Source organism: Gorilla gorilla, chromosome 12, assembly GCF_029281585.2.
Source record: "Gorilla gorilla gorilla isolate KB3781 chromosome 12, NHGRI_mGorGor1-v2.1_pri, whole genome shotgun sequence".
Taxonomy (NCBI): domain Eukaryota; kingdom Metazoa; phylum Chordata; class Mammalia; order Primates; family Hominidae; genus Gorilla; species Gorilla gorilla.
The window spans coordinates 38789224-38808492 of NC_073236.2; the positions used below are offsets into that span (position 1 = coordinate 38789224).

Sequence of the window (19269 nt, forward strand, 5' to 3'; positions counted from 1 at the left end):
TGCCCACCTTCAAACTGTTATATCACAAGCACCCAGGACAGTGTGCCCAGCATAGAGTAGGCACTCAGTAGAGACTTTCAAATGCATGGATTTTTCAGACATTCTGAAATGCTTATGGATCCAGTTGAGTTACACAACCCCCACACCCACCCAGCCCTGTAGAGTAATGTGAATGTTCTTTATAAACAGTCCCTTCAGTGGGCATTTCTCTTGTGGCAATGAATGTGAGCAGAGGCCTGCCTTGGCCAACAGGCACACTTTCTGTTTTTAATGCATCTGTCAGGTCTGATATCTTTATCAGGGCAAATGTTTACCATTGAACTCAAAGTGATGGCAGGGGTAGGGAGATGGGAACCATAAACTATGGCTGATGTTTTCTAATGGCAAGGGTGGTATTTCTGAATCAGGCTAATAATATGCTTATCATTAAACCTACTTAGGGAATTTCCATGGCTAAATGTTATTTGATTATGCCACTAGGTCACATTTTTCACTGATCCTGTAGTGCTTTTGCAAACGCTTTTCCTGGGCCAGACACATTCTCTGTAAGAAGCTGTCCTCTGTGGAAGGCCAAGAAGTGCCGTGAGGTTATTCATGGAAATATTCTGAGGATTATAAAACAAAGCCAGTGTCCTAAAATAGTGTCCTCTGCTTCAGTGACATGCTCCTCCATAAACGCATTGCTAAGGAGCTTTCAAATGTTGCATTTTCCACAGGCATTAGATGGCTTCATTATCGCAGTGACAACAGACGGCAGCATCATCTATGTCTCTGACAGTATCACGCCTCTCCTTGGGCATTTACCGGTGAGTTTCCACTCCAATGGCCTTTACCGGTTCACGTTATCATGTTTCTGTTGAGAATCATTAGATCTCAGATGGAAGGTGGTGCAGGTGTCGGGGGCTGCAGGTGAGAAGGGGGTGGAGGGTAAAGGACTGCTGCGTTTTGGGGACAGGACCAGGCTGAGGTCAAGGTCCCAGGAGCCTTCCAGGAAAAGGGCAGATGCAGGCGTGTGCCATCCTGGAACAGGCAAGGCCTGGAGTGGGAGATGTGGCTACAGATTCTTTTTCTGGGTCAGAAATGGGGACTGATGAGAGAGTCACAGCACTGTTAGTGGAGCTCGGAGCCATCATGGAGGCTGACAGACATCCAGGGTCACCTGACAGCTGATCAAGGGAGAGGACAACAGATGGCTTGGGTTGAAACATGGTTTGGGGCTTACTTGGGACATGTCTGAGGTTGCAAGTGGGTAGCAACACTTAGTGGTGGTAAGGGTTTGGCAGCAGGGCCGGTTCCTGGGAGTTGAACTGCTTTGGGAAGACTGATGTCTTGGAAGACCTTGGGGAGTGAGGAGTGTCTGGGTGGACCAGGAGAGGGTCGGCTTTGCATTCCAGAAGTGCACGATGGAAGCTCCAAGGTGGCAGAAGGGGCTGTGGTATGGTCACAGGCCCTGACAGATGTCCCTCCCCACTCTTTCCCTCCTTTCCTTCCCTTTTTATTCCCTCCTCCCTCCTTCCCTCCCTCCCCCATTTCCTCCCTCCCTCGCTCCCTCCCTTCCTTCCTCCCTGCCTCCCTCCTCTCTGCATAAGCCTTGCTGGCTCTCTGGTAACCCCTGACACAGGATGAAGTGACTCACGGGTCTGCACCTGGCTGGTGGAGGACCCACCGTTGAGCCTCCCTCATGGGCATCTGGCCAGGCTTCCATCTCCTGCCACACCATTGCCTGTTCCTGTTCCTAGGCGGCAGCTTCAATCTTCACGCAGCATCATTGTGAATGACAGCTGTACCAGGAGCAGCACATGTGATGGACAAGAAAAAAATGTCCTCTCTCTGCTCTCCTCCCAATGAGCCCAGCCAAAACCTTCCCCACCACCCCCTACCCCTGCTCATCCATGGATGGGCGGCCAGTTTATGTGACGAAAAGAGGAAGGCTTGCCCTGGGTTCACACATAGGAAAGCTTGGGCCAGGATGATGCTGGAGGACCGTGGTTCCCTCTCCTTAGCTGCCCCTGCCCAGGGAACAGCGTGGCCTTGTTCCATGGGCAGCTTCCATCTGCCTTGGGGTGATGAGCCCAGCTCTGCTCACAGCCCAGGGCTCCACATCATCCTGGGTCATACCTTTCCCTGGAAGCCACTCCCTTATCCCACTATTAGTGCAAATGATGCTGTGTGCAGATGGAAACCACTGCCTACATTTTTCTTTGCATTCACTGAGCCGTGGCCCACAAAAGCATTTTTTATGTTGCTAAGCAGATGCCTTCCCATTAAGCCCTAATCTAACCTAATCTGTCTCCCCTTTGTGTTCCAGCCCATTTCCTAAAACGAGGGTACATCAGGCTGGTGGTGGGGAGCTGGGGGGCTCTCTCCTCTTGATAGCCATCAGAAGTGGCTCATCCTCACTCAGCCTGAAGGAGGAAGCTGAGGGTGCAGCTGCACCTTGATTTTCATCTCTGGCCAGGAAGCTAGTGATGGGGCTGACACCATGAATACAGAAGTGATCCCCATCATCACCCCAGAGAAGCTGGGCTGATCTGAGGGTGTCTGAGGACAGAAGAGGAGCTGGGGTATTCTTTGGAGGGCGCTTGTGTTTTGTATTGAATGGCAAGGGCTCGGCAGTCGTAGGCACTGACCGAAAGCAACCACACGTGGCCTGCTTATTGACCTGGGAATGAGACAGGAGCCAGAACTGTTTGGGTAAACAGTATTTGCACTGTTCTGCTTTATGCTCTTGTAATTATCTGATGACCCAGTTGCTGTACGTGGCAGACGGGACTTAGAAAGTAAGAGGGAAATTCTTCTGACTTGAAATTATGGAGCAATTTAGGACCACTTTCATAAATTATTTTCTAACTCTACAAGGGCCAGAAATGACCCGACTCTAATTTATCAATGCTGGACCTACTTGAATGCAAACTAAGACTCTGTATATATACCCATGCCCAGACACATACAGTGAGTCAGCCCTCAACTCCCTGGTGCAGGTGAGCCTGGGCCAGGCAGTCCCCAAATTTAACTGCAATTTACTTTCAGCTTTCATTATCCAGTTTTCACCAGGATCCTCCTTTGCAAGTGGGTAGGCAAAGGCTGCTGAGGATGGAAACTTCCCTGGTGCAATCAGCATACAGCTGGTTGGGCAGAGGAGCGGATCTGGGAGTCAGACCTCTATGGGGAGGAAGCCCCAGTGGCCCAGGCAGTGAGAGGCAGAGCGAGGCTTACCCCGGGGGTAGCTGACTGCAGAACCCAGGCTGGTCACCACTCTGCTCTGGTGTCTTTCTGGTGCCCAGGATTTGGGTCATAATTTAGGAATTCTGATTTTGGTTTGGTTTACTTAGATGCATACTTAACTATTAAATATCACTCCTTGTGAGCCCAGGCCTTTCCACAGATGATGCAACATTTCAAAACTTGCGAGATTGTCTTTCCGTTTGCAATTTTGTTGAGAGATTTTACGCATTAAACCTTGGGTGACTAACACTGAGCACTTACAATGTAGCAGGCACCATTAAGAGTCACTCACATGCGTTAATATGTGTAGGCGCATAGAACCGTGCCTGGCCCAGAGCGAGGCTGTATTATATTTGCTCTCCTTATCCTTATGGATCCTATGAAGTACATAGTTACCCAGTTCACAGATGATGAAACTGAGGCACAGAGAGATTGAATAATTTACCCAAGGTTCCACAGCCAGACAGTGAAGAGCTGGGATTTGCATTCAGGCACTTTGGCTCCAGAGCTTGGTGCTTAACCACTCCTCAGAATCCTATACAGGACACAGTAAAGCTGAATGTTCTCAGGGTATGGGGCTCAGAAAGGGAGAATGAGGAGCTGAGAGGTGGTGGTCAGTCCTCGAAGAAGAGGCGGCTCTCGAGGTGGAGGTCGGGACACAGGGTAGCCAGGGGGCAGGAGGCTGTGGGCCCCAGCAGCAACGCCCCTCTTGGTGTCACACCAAGCACAGGCTGGCCTGCCGGGGTCCCCTCCCATGCCCTTTGTGTGACTGGGGATTGGAGAGCCATTGTAAGGGGGATGAGAGCAGCCAGAATTCCTTCCCACTTCTCAGGCTGTGGGGCTTCAAGTCTCTCTCTGTTTCCTTCACACTGCCAACATCTCAGATGTAACAGAAGCTCATGTGATAGATTTTTGTACAGCAATTTCTGATGAAATAGCCTAGAACTTTCTTTACCAAATTGGCGGAGAAAAAAGAGAATAAAATAGCTCAAAGTGAAAGTGATTTTAAGATGAGAACTGGCAGGCGCAGTCGCCTGTAATCTCTGCACTTTGGGAGACTGAGCTGGGTGGATCACTTGAGGTCAGGAGTCCAAGACTAGCCTAAGTAACTCAGCAACACCCGTCTCTACAAAAAATCCAAAAACTGGTCAGGTGTGGTGGCGCATGCCTGTAGTCTCAGCTACTTGAGAGGTTGAGGTGGGAGAATCGCTTGAGCCTGGGAGGAGGAGGTTGCAGTGAGCCAAGATCACGCCACTGCACCTCAGCCAGGGTGACAGAGTGAGACCTGGCTCAAAAAAAAAATAACAATAATAGAATTGTTCAGTAGTGGCAGCACCAGCACATTTTGGTGTCTAGAATTGACACAGGCAAGGAACATGAGCAAGACAGACGTGCATACAACGGAGGCCAAGGGCTCACGGGAGCCTCTGGAATGAAAACCTTGCGGGAGAGATCCAAGGGGCATGAGTCACGTGCCTTGGACAGAATGGGGAAAGAGTACGGCTGAGGCAGAACCAAATGAGAGACCAAAAGTAGGCATAATCTGTGTTTCCTGTTTGGGCTTTTATTTGACGTTTTGAAAGTTAGCTTCCTGGGTTACTTTCTGATTTGTTCCTGGATGCAGTGTTGCCTAATGAGCTGGATCGTGCTAAGCTCTTAAGGCAGACATCATATCCCCAGCCCTGAACATTTGCCATGTGCCTAAGTGTTCATTGAACGAGGGAATGAATTCATAACTGGGGTTATGAGCAACTGCAAGCAGCTTGGCACGGGTGGGGAGTGCCTTGGATGTGAGAACTATGTGCATGGATAACCCTACCTTCCCCAAAGAAAACAAGGCACAAGTGTTCATAAAACTGGAGAAATCTGCAGGCCAGAAAATACTTCTGTATCATGCTGGCTCGCCAGGTACAAGCCCCAGCGAGAAGAAAATACAAGACCAGAATGAGATATGGAGCCAAGTTCCTGTGGCAGGGGCACAGCAGGAGGAGATCCCAGGAAAGGAAAGCCAAAGCCCCTGGCCTGTGTTACCACAAAACACAGCAGCAAGGCCAAGGCCATGAGACACCTTTTCTGGAAGCATCCCTCTGCCCTTCCCACCCCACCCTGCCCTCACCTGCTGGAAGCTCCCACCTGATTGATCCACATCATTTTGTCAGAGGTGTCTCCGGGTCGGAGCAGAGCCCTGACAGGTGCAGCGGCAGCTTGGAGTTGATCATGGATTAAAAGATTCCAGGCCTCTAGTTAGATTTTTTTTATGCCTTTTGATTTTTATATACCATAAATACAGATGTGTGTATAAAACGTATGTTCAGTATTAAATTGGTCAAGTGAACATACATGCAGCTGTCACTGAGGTGAAGAAATAGAACACGGCTGGGACCACAGAAGCTCCTGTCTGCCCCTTTTTCATCACACCCCCACCTTCCACTTGGAGGCAACCATTTTCCTGACTTTTAAGGTCATTGTTTGCTTGTTTTCCTTTGTAGTTTCACCAACTTTGACTTCACTGCTAAACTCTTAAGTTAGTATCGCCTTTTGTTTCACTGTGTATAAATGGAATCATTGAAAATGGACTCTTGTGACTTCTCCTTTTGCTCAACATCGTTTGTGCTTCGCATCTGCCTCACACTGGCAGATGTAGCTGCTGTGGGCTCTTCTTATTGCTGGGTGTGTTCCATCGTAGGAATGTGCTGCAATTCCTGCATTCATCCCAGTTAGGGATTCTTGGAAGGTGCTTCCATGAACATCCTGTAGTGTTTCCTGATGAACGTTTGCAAGCATCCCTGGAGAACTGACTAGATGTAGAATGGCTGGGTTGAGGGAAGTTCTGCCTCCACCTTTACTAAGTAACACCAGAATGATGCCATAGCGATGGCACCAGTTTGCCCCACACCAGCAAGGTGGAGACGTCGCAGTGCTGTGGCATCAGAACTTGGCATTGTCAGACTTCTTGTTTTTGTCAGTCTGGTACATGAAGGTGTCTCATGGAGTTGTACTTTGCTTTTCTCTTGATTACCAATGAGATTGAGTGTCTCTTTATATGTTTGTCAACCATTTAGATTTCATCTTTTCCGAATTACTTGCTCAAGTATTTGGACATCCTCTTTGATTGGGTTTTTTCTTGCAATTATGAGTAGGCTTTCTTTCCGTGATCTGGACACAAGTTGTGGGCAGGTATTGTTTTAATTGCCTCTCATTCACCCCACCCTAGGGTAACGTGGATGTCTGAACACTCCACAGCTGACACTGGATGAGGCCAACAGCAGTTAATTAGTCACAGATACTCACAGCCCAGATGAGGACCACACAGGGCCACAGGGGGCTGCACGTGGGAAAAGAGTGAACCAGCAGGGGCTATGGGAAGCAGGCTGTGCAGTAAGAAGAGAGTGAGGTGACCCCTGGTCCCCACAGGAGGACGTGATTGACATGTTTGAATAATTCCACAACCTGCTACTCAGGGATGAGCAGAAACTGTACCTGTCCCCATGATAAGAGGGAGGGGCTTGGCTGGGGGACCTCATCCATGGGTCTGTGTGGGGAGGGAACCTGCAGTTAGGCCATTTGAGGCCCTTCCGATTTTACCAGATGCCAAGACAGCATATAATTTAGAACCTTAATTTTGGGCCATACCACAGACGTATGCAAATATCCTCTCTCACTTTGTGGCTTACCTTTCCCCCTTTTTTAGGGCATTTTGATGAACAGAGATTCTTTCTGTATAATTGGTACCTTTTATATCTCAATTAATTCTTACTATTACAAAGTCAAAGCCGTTCTCTACACTACCTTCTGAAAGCTTAACCATATGGCCGTGAGTTTGACTTTGAATCTAAACTGAATCTAAGTGGATCAAATATGCCTCTAACTTCCTGGACCTTTAGGGAGACCAAGGCCCCAGTGACTTCTCTTAAGCCGTTCTTTTCTCAAGGTGAAGTTTCTCCAGGGCTGCTCACCATTGCCTCTTCTCACTGCAGCCAGCACAGATCTCAAGCCAAAACTGCCAGAGCGCCTCAGGGACACTCTGGGAGGAAGTGTCCATCCAGCCCACTTCCAGCTCAGCCTCAGTGTGCTTTTAGTACAGGCTCATTTAACGTAGCTGGGTGTCCCTGCACTGGTGCTGCTGGTTCAAGGCCCGTCAGGCAGTTGGGAGAGAGGACTGCCCACCTCCACAGGCAGGTGACCTTCCCGATCGTGGGACTCGGCTGTGAAGACGGCTGTGGATGGCACATTCCCTCCCTTGTCTCCATAATTGCTATTATTTTAATAAACAGAACTCAGCTCATTCAAGGGACCGTTCAACTGCAGATGTAATTTTCTCCCCTGTAAGCACTAGGGTTAAAAATTTCAAGTTATCATTGTTTGTGTTGGTTTTCAGCATGTGGAAGTAGCATAATAGCAATGTACTAGCAAATACATGCAAGAGCCAAGCACAGTCTGGGGCCCTTTCTGTGTGTTAATTCACCATCCTCGCAACCTCCCACATATCATACCTGCCCCTACTTGCATCCAGCATTCGTCTTTATTCTGTGCAGAACCCGTGTCCTGATATTGGCCCTCGGACCTGTATCAGTAAAGTTCTCTCACACAGGTGACCCGGCCAGGCAGCCACTCAGCCTTGCTCTCTGCCACACCCACCGTCAGGGGAAGTGGCTTCAGATGGAGCCCTCCAAGAAGAGGCCATGGAGTCACTTAGTTTTCATTTTCAAGTATTTGAAATATCTTTATGAAGAAAGACTACTGTCATCTGTGAACATGAGTCATCTTCTAAAAAAACTAGAGAGAATGGGCTTAAAATAAAACCAGGAACATCCGAAGAAACTTGGAGAAAGCCAGAATGAGAAATGGTAGCATAGACGAGAGAGGATCCTGGTAGAGTTTCGTCCATAAAGATAAAGACCGGTGCGTCCGAGCCAGAGCCTGAAAGCCATGCTGAGTCCTTCTTTTCCCTCCTCCTGTCCTCCGATCAGCCACCAAGCTGTGTCCACTGTCCTCACACCCACCGGAACACTGACTGCAGGCAGGGAGGGGCTCTGCCTGCTTCCCAACATGTCTTCCCCATGCCCAACAGCGGCTGGCACATGGCAGCCCTCAGCAAATATTGTTTGGACTACGATATTGATGAGTTGCCTGGGACTCTGTCTGCTCCTCTCCACTCCTTCCCCTGTCTCTGTTGGGACCCTGGCCATCTCCAGCCTGACTTCCAGTGTTCTCTCCTTCCAGACTACAAGCAGGATCTCTTTAAAATGCACGAGCAGTTCTGCTGCCCCCTTCCTTCAGGTTCTTCATGGCTCCTCCTGGCACAGGGTCGAGCCCTGGCTCCTCCAAGGCCTCTCTCATCTGGGCCCTGTTTCCCTGTGCAACCTCCTCTCTCATGGCTTCTCGCCCTCCCTGTTCCCACCTTCCTGCAGTGCTGTCAGGGTACCCACCTTATGCCTCTGTGCATGCTGAGCCCCCTGGCTGGAGCACCTTCCCACCCTGTCTGGCAGACACTGTCTTGTCCCCTGGTTCCCACTCAAGGATTCCTCCCTCTGGAAATTGTTCCCCATTGTGGAGGCAGCACACCATCCGCAGTGTTCTCCGGGCACCTTGTTTTAATGCCTGTCATAGTGCTGGCCACGCCATTCTTTCAGCTGGTCAGTTCAGTCACCATCTTGGACATCAGGGATGTGATGGTGAACAAGGCACTGGGCCCTGCTCTCCTGAAGCTCCTGTTGGAGAGAGGGAGGCGGAATGCACAAGTCAGCACATAGCTGTACAGGAAAACGTTGCTGTGGTGCAGGTGCCCTTGTAGTCATTCTGTAACTGGTCATTCAGTGCCTAATCGCACTTGGCATTATTGAATGTCTGCCACGTGCTGTTTTATCAGCAGTGGAGGCAGGTGAGCTCTTGGAACCTTCATGGTTTCCTCATCTTGCAACTGAGGAAAATGCAGCATGGAGGGGTAGAACCTGCTTTCAAGCCTGGGCTCTGAGCTCTCACGCCTTGCCATGTCACCTGATGTCCCATCAAGGGGGTCATTGTCCCCTCAGAGCCCCTTAAATCATCAGTGGGGGTGGAGGGTGTCACCTGAGGCTTTCTCAGAGGAAGTGACTTCAAAGCAGGGACCTGAAGGTTGCACAGGGCTTCGTTAAACACAAGGGGAGGGTGCAGCATGTTCCTGCCTGAGGGAACAGCCCAGGTGAGGCTCGGGGAGAACAGAAGGCAAACTGGAGGAAAAAAGGCTCAGAAGGATTAGAGAAGTGCTGGGAGCTGGGAGAGGCAGAGGCTGAGCTGTGAAGAGCCGTGAAATTGTATTGAGCAGTTGAGGCTTTGTTCCTGGAGCAGTCGGAAGCCAAGGGACAGTTGTGACTTGATCTGATGTGAGGCTCCTCTGACTGCTGATGGAGAACAAAGTGCACAGGCACTAAAGTGGATGTGGGAAGACCAGTTTGGCCAAATCATTCCCAGGCAAGAGAGGATGGGGGTCTGGACTAGGGTGGAAGCTGGAGAAATAGAAGTGAATGGAGCAGAGAATTTGAGGGAGGAAAATGGGCAGTACTATGGACACTGTTTCGTTTGAGGGTAAAGACGAGAAGGAGAGAAGACAAAGGTGCCACCAGAGTGTCTGAGACAGGCAGGTGACCAACTGATGATACTGTTGATGGAGATGCAAACACAAGGGTTGGAGATGATATGGGTGGGAAAGAATGCCAATGTTCAGGACATGTGTTCATCTGTGGTCCCCAGGGAGCACCTGAGTGGCAGTTGGAAGGCTGAGGCTGGCACATGAGAGAGTTGGCTGGATATTCAAACCTGAAAGTGTATACAGATTGTGTTTGAAGCTGTGAGAGTGGATGGGTTTATTGAGGGAAACTGAGGAAGACAGAGGTGCCTGTCTCTTCGGTCCACTGTGAGCTCCTACCTGTATATCCAATATGGTAGCCACTAGCTACATGTGGCTGTTTAAATTTCAATTCAAATTAAATGGGCCAGGCTTGATGGCTCATGCCTGTAATCCCAGCACTTTGGGAGGCCGAGGTGGGCGGATCACCTGAGGTCAGGAGTTCAAGACCAGCCTGGCCAACACGGTGAAACCCGTCTCTACTAAAAATACAAAAAATTAGCCGGCCATGGTGGCAAACACCTGTAGTTTCAGCTACTTGGGAGGCTGAGGCAGGAGAATCGCTTGAACCCGGAAGGTGGAGGCTGGCAGTGAGCCGAGATCACACCATTGCACTCCAGCCTGGGCAACAAGAGCAACACTCTGTCTCAAAAAAAAAAAAAAAAAAAAAAAGGAATTTAAAATTCAGTTCCTTGTTCACACTAGCCACGTTTCAAGTGCTCAGTAACCATGTGGCTAGTGGCTCCTGTTACGGGCAGCACAGATTACAGACCATTTCCATCATCACAGACAGTTCTATTGGACAGCACTCAATCTGAACTCTACCTTGTATTTATTTTGTAACCACAGTGCCAAGGCACTCAGAAGAAAACGTGCAGTTCCATAACTTAAAGACCTTTAAGAAGTAGACTGGCAGCCCTTTGCTGCCCTAAGGGTCAGGAAAGGAACCCTGTGGGCTCTTTGGAGCCATTTAAATCAATGATTGGCCTCGCACTGGGCGTGCACAGGGGCCATGCTACCCCAGCCAAAACGCAGGAGTGTCAGCAAACAGCACTTCTCAAGCAACAGGAGGACTCAGTCCTTCCTACATTTGTCTGACTTCACTCTTAGTTCCCTCCTTGGCCCACAGACAACAGCACATATGCATTTGAACAAATACAGCCCTTCAGGTTACTATTTAAAACAATGGAGTGATAAACTGAGTGTCCGCAGAAAATCAGATATTGAACTTTCCATTTCAGAAACCAGTTCTGCGTTGTGAATGTTCAGTTTTTGTTTTTGCTTCTGTTTTTCATCTTCGTTGAGGGTGTACCTTTGTCCTTTATTTTCTTTTTCAGTCGGATGTCATGGATCAGAATTTGTTAAATTTCCTCCCAGAACAAGAACATTCAGAAGTTTATAAAATCCTTTCTTCCCATATGCTTGTGACGGATTCCCCCTCCCCAGAATACTTAAAATGTAAGTTTAATTTTTCTGGTTTTACAAGCTAGAAAGATAAGAATTTTGCTTTTGAAAGGAGGTTAGAATGAATTAAGAAGGGAGAACTAATTTTAAGAATAATTTTCCTCATGACTCAGAACATTTCCAAGATCCTTAGAGGTATATTTTAGGTTTAAAGCTAAAACTGGAATTTGGAATATGTAAGACATTTGGCTTTTATGTGGAAAATTTGAAAGCAGAGAACTCAAGAATAATAATTTATTTTGTGTATATGATAAGATTTCTCTTTTTTTTACATGAGAGTCTTTTAGTAAGAAACAGTGCAAACATCAGTGAACAATCAGCTCATCGTGGAGGATACTAAGATGCTAAATTCATATAATATCAAGAAACCAACTGAAAATGGAATAATTAGGTCAAAAATCCAAATTCTGTCCTCCTGAGGCTCTCACCTGGTTATTTATACACATTTTTGTGTTCTGTGGAATTCAGAAGTTTTTATCAAAATATTTGGCAACCTAGGTAGAAGGCTAACCTTGATGCCTCGTGAACCACGTGTCACTTAATGAAGCATACACAATTGCATGAGGTAGCAAAGCTGCTTGCATCAGTGCAAGCCTGAGTCCATTTTCCATGAATAATCTGTCCTGTCGTACATCTGATTTTACTTCAAAGCAAAGCAAAAAGATTAAATTAAAGGGAGCAGCTCTATATGAGCCGCTTTATTTTAACATACCATATGAAAACAGCCGGAACTAATCAGTGCCGACATTACCAACCACAGACATCTGGGAGCAAATTAAGACTAATTGGGTCCATGTATGGAATGCAAAATATCTATGAACTATGGAAGGAAACCCCTGTGCAGCAGGGTTACAAACCAGGTCCAGAAGTCAGTCGTAGTGAGAGAACTAGCCTGGCCATGTGTAGACTAAATCCCAAAAGAGTTTTCACAGAGACGCTACTTGTTTAGAGTCTGTGCAATGCTCACGACCCCTTTCTCTCCTCTTCTTCCTTTAACGGCCCAGCTGACAGCGATTTAGAGTTTTATTGCCATCTTCTCAGAGGCAGCTTGAACCCAAAGGAATTTCCAACTTATGAATACATAAAATTTGTAGGAAATTTTCGCTCTTACAACAATGGTAAGCTTTAATTGTCATATAATTGTGACAGTGTCTTTTCTCATGCAAACGTGCACATGGGGGCATTAAGAATCGCCCAGGGAGGAGGAGGGAGAACGTGTGCTTTTCACATTTGCATTTGAATTTTCAAGTTCCCAGGATGTGTTTTTGTGCTCATCGATGTTCTCTCCCATTCAAGAGGAACACACTCCCACACCTGTTTGTGCCAGTGCACACAGTCCCACTGAAACACACATTATTCGCTTATTTATCTTCGGGCTGATGAAATAATTCTGTACTGTGAGAAACAACGTACAGGGAATAAAGAACAGGCTCTGCCGAACAGGCCTTCGTGGTGACTTGATGATCCATAACCTTGCCTTCCACACTGTTTCCCTCCCCCTGCAGTACTGTTGTGAGCGTATTTTAGTAGACCTGGTCCGTAGCTCTTCTGCTCACTGTGGCCCTCATGCACAGCAAAGGGGTCATTTTACAATGAGCCAGGAATCTGCATTGGATGAATTATCAAGCAGGATAAGCCAAGTAGCAAAGTCTTATTTTCTGAAATTACCCGGTTACCTGATTAACCAAACTCTGGCTACAGAGACAACAACTCTGAACTAGACTAAAACACTTATTTTTACTTTTGAACCATGCAAAATGGAAATGCAGGCCTGAGGCCAGGAATTCAGAAACCAAGTCCTAAGCCAACTTGGTTATGGGCTGAGCTCAGCATGGCCTGCATTTTGTTTTCTGGGCTCCTCCAAACTCAACACAAAACAAATAACTTTGAAACAGCTAACATTTCATAAAGCAGCAAAGATGGAAAAAAAATAAAATAAAGCGTTGACAGGGAATGGGGGAAAAAAGAGGAAATGAGAAAAATACCAAAGGAAACAAAAACAGAAAGATGAGCTGCAGAAATGAGGGGGAGATGCAGAGAGCAGATGATGACAGCATTAACTTCTGCTGCGTTCTTGACCGCTGTTCCACTCTGGACGTGGTGGGTCTATTCCCTCAGTCAAATTAGTCCCAGGGTTTCTATTAGAAACAGCCAAAGTAATGGCACCAAGTCCTCACATCTAACCAGGATTTTTCCTTCTACCTCAGATGGTCCTTTGTTGTATGTTATTTGCATAAATATACATGCTTTGTTTAAAAGGCTCCAACTAGATGCTAAACCTTTAGTGTGATCCTGCCAGCATGATTTTCAGGTCCAGGATGCAGGGCTTATGCCTGGATGGTGGGCTCCTTGGCCGACTGGGAGGCCTTTCTGGGAAGAGACCCATCCAGGGCTTAAGATGGTCGGAAGTGGTGGGAAGTTCATCCTCCCAGGTGGGCCCCTACATCTGGGCAAAGTCAGATGAGGCCAAGGCCTAACCATGCCTCATCCTACTCATCTGAAAGGCTTGTCTAAACTTCATGAAATGAATGTTTAATGAACCACACAAAGAAGTAAATGGAAGCTCTCGTTGGGCTGCTCAGTTAAAGAAACTGACCTAAGAGGCACCTTGTAGAGAACCCAGCGTCATACTAACCCTAGCACAGCGGTTCTTTGGGTGAGGCAACTTGTTAAAATGCAGACTCTCAGCCTTTGCCCTAAAGAGTCTAGCTCAGGAGATGGGAGGGTAGGACCCAGGAATGTGCCGTTGGGGAGTACTGTGGGGTTCTGGTTCCAGGGGCCGTGGACTTTGAAAAGCACTGTCCTAGTGTGATACCAGTGCCATTCTGTGGAGAATGCAGTGGCCTTCCTCCCAGACAACTTTATCATTGGGTTAATGTAAACAGTGATTTGGAATTTGCTTTACGTGTGCACTGGTTCCTCAAAAGATTAAACATAGAACTAGCATGTGATCCAGCAATTCTACTTATGGGTATGCACGCAAAAGAAGGGAAGACAGGGACTTGAGAGATATTTGCACGCCTGTGTTCATAGCAGCATTATTCACAATAGCCAAAAGGTGGAAGCAACCCATGTGTCCATCAGTGGATGAATGGATAAAGAAAGTGTGGTATATACATGCACTGGAATATTATTCAGCCTTAAAAAGAAAGGAAATTCTGACATTCTACAACATGGAAGAACTTTGATGACATTATGCTGAGTGAAATAAGCCAACCAGCAAAGGACAAATATTGTATGATTTTACTTATATGAGGTACCATAGCCAAATTCATAGAGACAGAAAGTAGAATGGTGAGTGCCAGGGGCTGGAGGGAGGGGGAAATGGGAGTTGCTAAATGGGGACAGAGTTTCAATTTTGCAGGATGAAAGGAGTCCTTGAGGCGGATGGTGGGATGGTTGCACAGCAGCGTGAATGTACTTAGCCCTACTGAACTGTGCACTTCAAAATGGTTACGATGGCAAACTTTGTTATATGTGTTTTACCACAATTTTAAAAAAATGATGGCCAGGAGCGGTGGCTCACACCTGTAATCCCAGCACTTTGGGAGGCTGAGGCGGGCGGATCACGAGGTCAGGAGATCGAGACCGTCCTGGCTAACATGGTGAAACCCCATCTCTACTAAAAATACAAAAAATTAGCTGGGCGTGGTGGTGGCGGGCGCCTGTAGTCCCAGCTACTAGGGAGGCTGAGGCAGAAGAATGGCATGAACCCGGGAGGCTGAGCTTGCAGTGAGCCGAGATCGTGCCACTGCACTCCAGCCTGGGCGACAGAGCAAGACTCTGTCTCAAAAAAAAAAAAAAAAAAAAAAAAAAAAGATGTGCTTTGGCCATAATGGCAGCTACTGTGATAGCAACATACCCCAGTGGCCATGTGCACAGAGGGCAAAGGGCAAAGGCACCCTGGCCCTCAGGGCACCAAGACTGTGGGAATCATAGGATGCTGCTCCCTCTTGCCCCATGACAACAGTGCACACACTTCGGGCAGATCACCTGAGGTCGGGAATTCGAGACCAGCCTGACCAACATGGAGAAACCGCGTCTCTACTAAAAATACAAAATTAGCCGGGCATGATGGCGGGTGCCTGTAATCCCAGCTACTCGGGAGGCTGAGGCAGGAGAATTACTTGAACCTGGGAGGTGGAAGTTGCAGTAAGCCGAGATTGCACCATTTGCACTCCGCCTGGGCAACAAGAGCAAAACTCTTGTCTCAAAAAAAAAAACAAAAAAACAACAACAAAAAACCAGCCTGTGATTGGCTGGCGAGCAGCAGTTGTATCCTTTGTGAATTTACATTTCCACGATCTCATTAAGATGCTGCTGAATATCCCTTTTGAAGCATCCTGTCATTTACCACATCTTGGAGGATTTCAAGGAAATAGGCAGGCTTCATTCTGAATACCTGGGACTTTTTTTTTTTTTTTTAACTAGCAGGGCTCTACTTTCACTGTGGGTTGAGATAGTGTTTGTTTGCCTGAAAGAATGTGTGGAAATGATGTGTGAGGTTTTTTTTGTTTTTTTTTTTTTTTTTTTGGAAACTATTACTGCTGTAAACACGCAGCACTGAACGTGGCAAATTTAAAAGAAAGAGTGCGGAGTGTCTGTTCAGAGTCTGTTCTACAAACCAGCATTAAAGGGGCTTTCTTGAGACAAGAGTTCCCGTGTAACTGTGGAGTACGTGAAATATCATTCTAACTGGGATTAAAATAGCAAAAATTGTCAGAGACAAATGAATTTCTCACATGAAACCCTATAAAGGCCAGATGCAGTGGCTCACACCTGTAATCCCAGCCCTTTGGGAGGCCAAGGCGGGAGATCACCTGAGGTCAGGAGTTTGAGACCAGCCTGGCCAACATGGCGAAACCCCATCTCTACTAAAAATACAAGAAGTAGCCGAGCGTGGTGGCATTAGCCTGTAATCCCAGCTACTCAGGAGGGTGAGGCAGGAGAATGGCTTGAACCCGGGAGGTGGAGGTTACAGTGAGTCGAGATCACGCCACTGCACTCCAGCCTGGGTGACAGAGTGAAACTCCATCTCAAAAAACAAAACAAAACAAAAAAACACCCTATAAAATTGCCAACATTTAACCATCGTGACCTGTGAGATATGCTTTAATATAAGAACTCAAATTTGACTTCATAGGTTTACTTCTGAATAAACATTGAACAATGAGGTAACAAAAAAAGCTCACCCTAGGAGTGCTTTCTAAGCACCCAGCCCAGAGCTCAGGCTTTGCATTGATCATGTAATCCTCGCCACAGCCTTTTGAGGTGGTTTATGGCATCATCCCATCTTCACAGAGGAGGAAATGGACACGTAGAAGGGTTGCATCTATGATGTGTGAGTGGGACGTCGGGGGCCCACATTCACACCCAGACCCTCTAACCCGGAGCCCACACTCTTCACCCCAGTGCCTGCTGCCTTTCACACATCAGTGTCGGAATGAAACACACAGACACAGGCCCGCTCCGGCCTCCTGGCATTCTGCTGGTCCATGATGCCTACAATGCCTGTGCCTGTCAGATGCCCTGCACCCACATGCCAGGCTGTGTGAAGGGCACCCAAGATGTGTTTTAATCAAACACAAAGACACACAGTCATGGAAATGACTGTCATGAAGGGAAAGGTTCATGCTCTCAGGTCCCTGGGAACAGGAGGCACACATGGCCCACCATGCAGGGCCACACAGAGAAGCATCGGGGTTGGTCAGGAGTCCGAGGGAACCTTTATTGTAGATTCCAAGAGAAAGAATGGGTGAGAGAGAGTAGTATGAATAAGTGTAGTGGGATCTGGGAGGGAGGAGCTGTCCCTAATTATCTGGTGCCTGCCCGGGGATTGGTTAAGGCAGGGGACAGGGCCCAGGACATGAGAGCCTGAAGGACCTGGTTGGGGTGTGGGCTTTAGGTGGGTTGCTTTGCATATGAAAGGTACCTGGAAGGTGAGTTGTTTGTCCTCCCTAGGAATTGGCTAACCCTGGGAGAGGCAGTCCCTCCAGCACCAGCAAGGCCCCAGATGTCAAAGCATCGAAAACAGAAACCAGAAAATGTGGGCCAGGCACGGTGGCTCACACCTGTAATCTCAGCAATTTGGGAGGCAGAGGCGGGCAGATTGCCTGAGGTCAGGAGTTTGAGACCAGCCTGGCCAACATGGCAAAACTGTGTCTCTACTAATAATACAAAAATTAGCTGGGTGTGTTGGCACATGCCTGTAATCCCAGCTACTCGGGAGGCTGAGGCATATGAATTGCTTGAGTCTGGGAGGCGGAGGTTGCAGTGAGAGGAGATTGTGCCACTGCACTCCAGCCTGGGTGACATAGTAAAAGTGTGTCTCAAAAAAAAAAAAAAAAGAAAAAAAGAAAGAAACTAGAAAACATAGCTATTACACAAGCCTCCCCATACGACTTCTCCAAGTTCCCAGGTGTGGTGACAGTTGAAAAAATAAGATGTAATATTAATAATAATATGTAATATGTGTAGAAGAAAAATGACCACTAACATCATTTTTTTGTTGGTTTTTTTTTTTTTTCGTTTTTTTTGAGACGGAGTCTCGCTCTGTCACCCAGGTTGGAGTGTAGTGGCGTGATCTCGGCTCACTGGAACCTCTGCCTCCAGGGTTCAAGCGATTCTCCTGCCTCAGCATCCCAAGTAGCTGGGATCACAGGCATGTGCCACGATGCCTGGCTAATTTTTGTATTTTTAGTAGAGACGGGGTTTCGTCATGTTTGCCAGGGTGGTCTCAAACTCCTGACCTCAGGTGATCCCACCTTGGCCTATCTGTTGTATTTTTATAGGACACTTGCTCACACCTTAATGAACTATTTAGGAAACCCACCTTGGTCCATTACTGTGAAAAGTCTTAGCATTTCTGCTGGGCAGTTTAGTTGGTGGAGTGTTACATGGTACATTCTTATTTGATGCCTGTCCTTTTTATATATATATGTATAAATAATGGAATGGGAAGGACAGCGACCCTTACTGTACCCGCTTCCTGGGCCTAGCATGGTCCTAACCCAGCACATAAATAAGCAGCGGATAAAAATAGGTTGACCTAAAGTGAGGATTGATCTTGGCCCCGGGACACAGCTGGTGGAGGGCAGAGCAGGGTTCAGACCAGACTTGAGGCTTAGAGAGCTTCCCTAGGAGCTAACAGAGCTGTCTCCTCGACCAGCTCCACAATACACTTTGGGGAATGAGTGCACTTATATGCAGAAGAGCTGCAGTCACTTCTTTGGCCTTAAATCCAAAGTGGAGATTGAACACAGGTGGGTACGCACTGGGTAAACTGGATTGTGTCACTCCTGGTGCCTTGTGATTTGTCCACACTGAGGGCCTCTGAAGCAGCAGTGAGTGGCTGGGGAAGTCCGTCTGTGGGCTCTGTGCACTCCCCACCCACTCTGTGCCTCCCACCACATCAAGCCGCCTCCTCACCTCAGCTGCTTGGGTGTTTGGAGGCCAGTAGCCCCCTTACCTGATGTCCCTACCCAGGACTCCCCGCCCCATGCTCCTGACACCCTCTCTCTCTTTTGAAAATATTTTCAGTTTTTTGTTTGTTTGTTTGTTTGTTTGTTTTTTTGAGACAGGATCTCACTCTGTCACACAGACTGGAGGGCAGTAGCGCCATCATGGTTCGCTGTAGCCACCACCTCCTGGGCTCAAGAGATCCTCCCACCTCAGCCTCCCGGGTAGCTGGGACTACAGGCGCATGCTATAACAACCTGGCTAATTCTTTTATGTTTTGTAGAGATGAGGTCTCACTGTGTTTTTCAGGCGGGTCTGAAACTTCTGAGCCTAAGCAATTCTCCCGCCTTGGCCTCCCAAAGTGCTGGGATTACAGGCACAAGCCACGCACCCGGCTTAACTTTTATTTCAGATTCAGGGGGTACATGTGCAGGTCTGTCACATGGGAACCCTGCCTGACGCTGAGGTTTGCAGTACCAATAATCCTGTCACCTAAGCAGTGAGCACAGCACCTGACA

The 19269-nt window shown here is 47.7% G+C and overlaps 1 protein-coding gene across 6 annotated transcripts in view; it reads left to right on the forward strand.

The window, feature by feature from the left end:
- Positions 1-19269, forward strand: part of NPAS2 (neuronal PAS domain protein 2) — a 176471-nt gene that overhangs the window by 116708 nt on the left and 40494 nt on the right. For all 6 annotated transcript variants that reach the window (XM_004031512.5, XM_063695622.1, XM_063695623.1 and 3 more), the window contains exons 5-7: positions 717-806; positions 11167-11287; positions 12298-12411. In XM_004031512.5, the coding sequence (XP_004031560.3) occupies positions 717-806; positions 11167-11287; positions 12298-12411 (325 nt within the window). The remainder of the gene's footprint in view (positions 1-716; positions 807-11166; positions 11288-12297; positions 12412-19269) is intronic.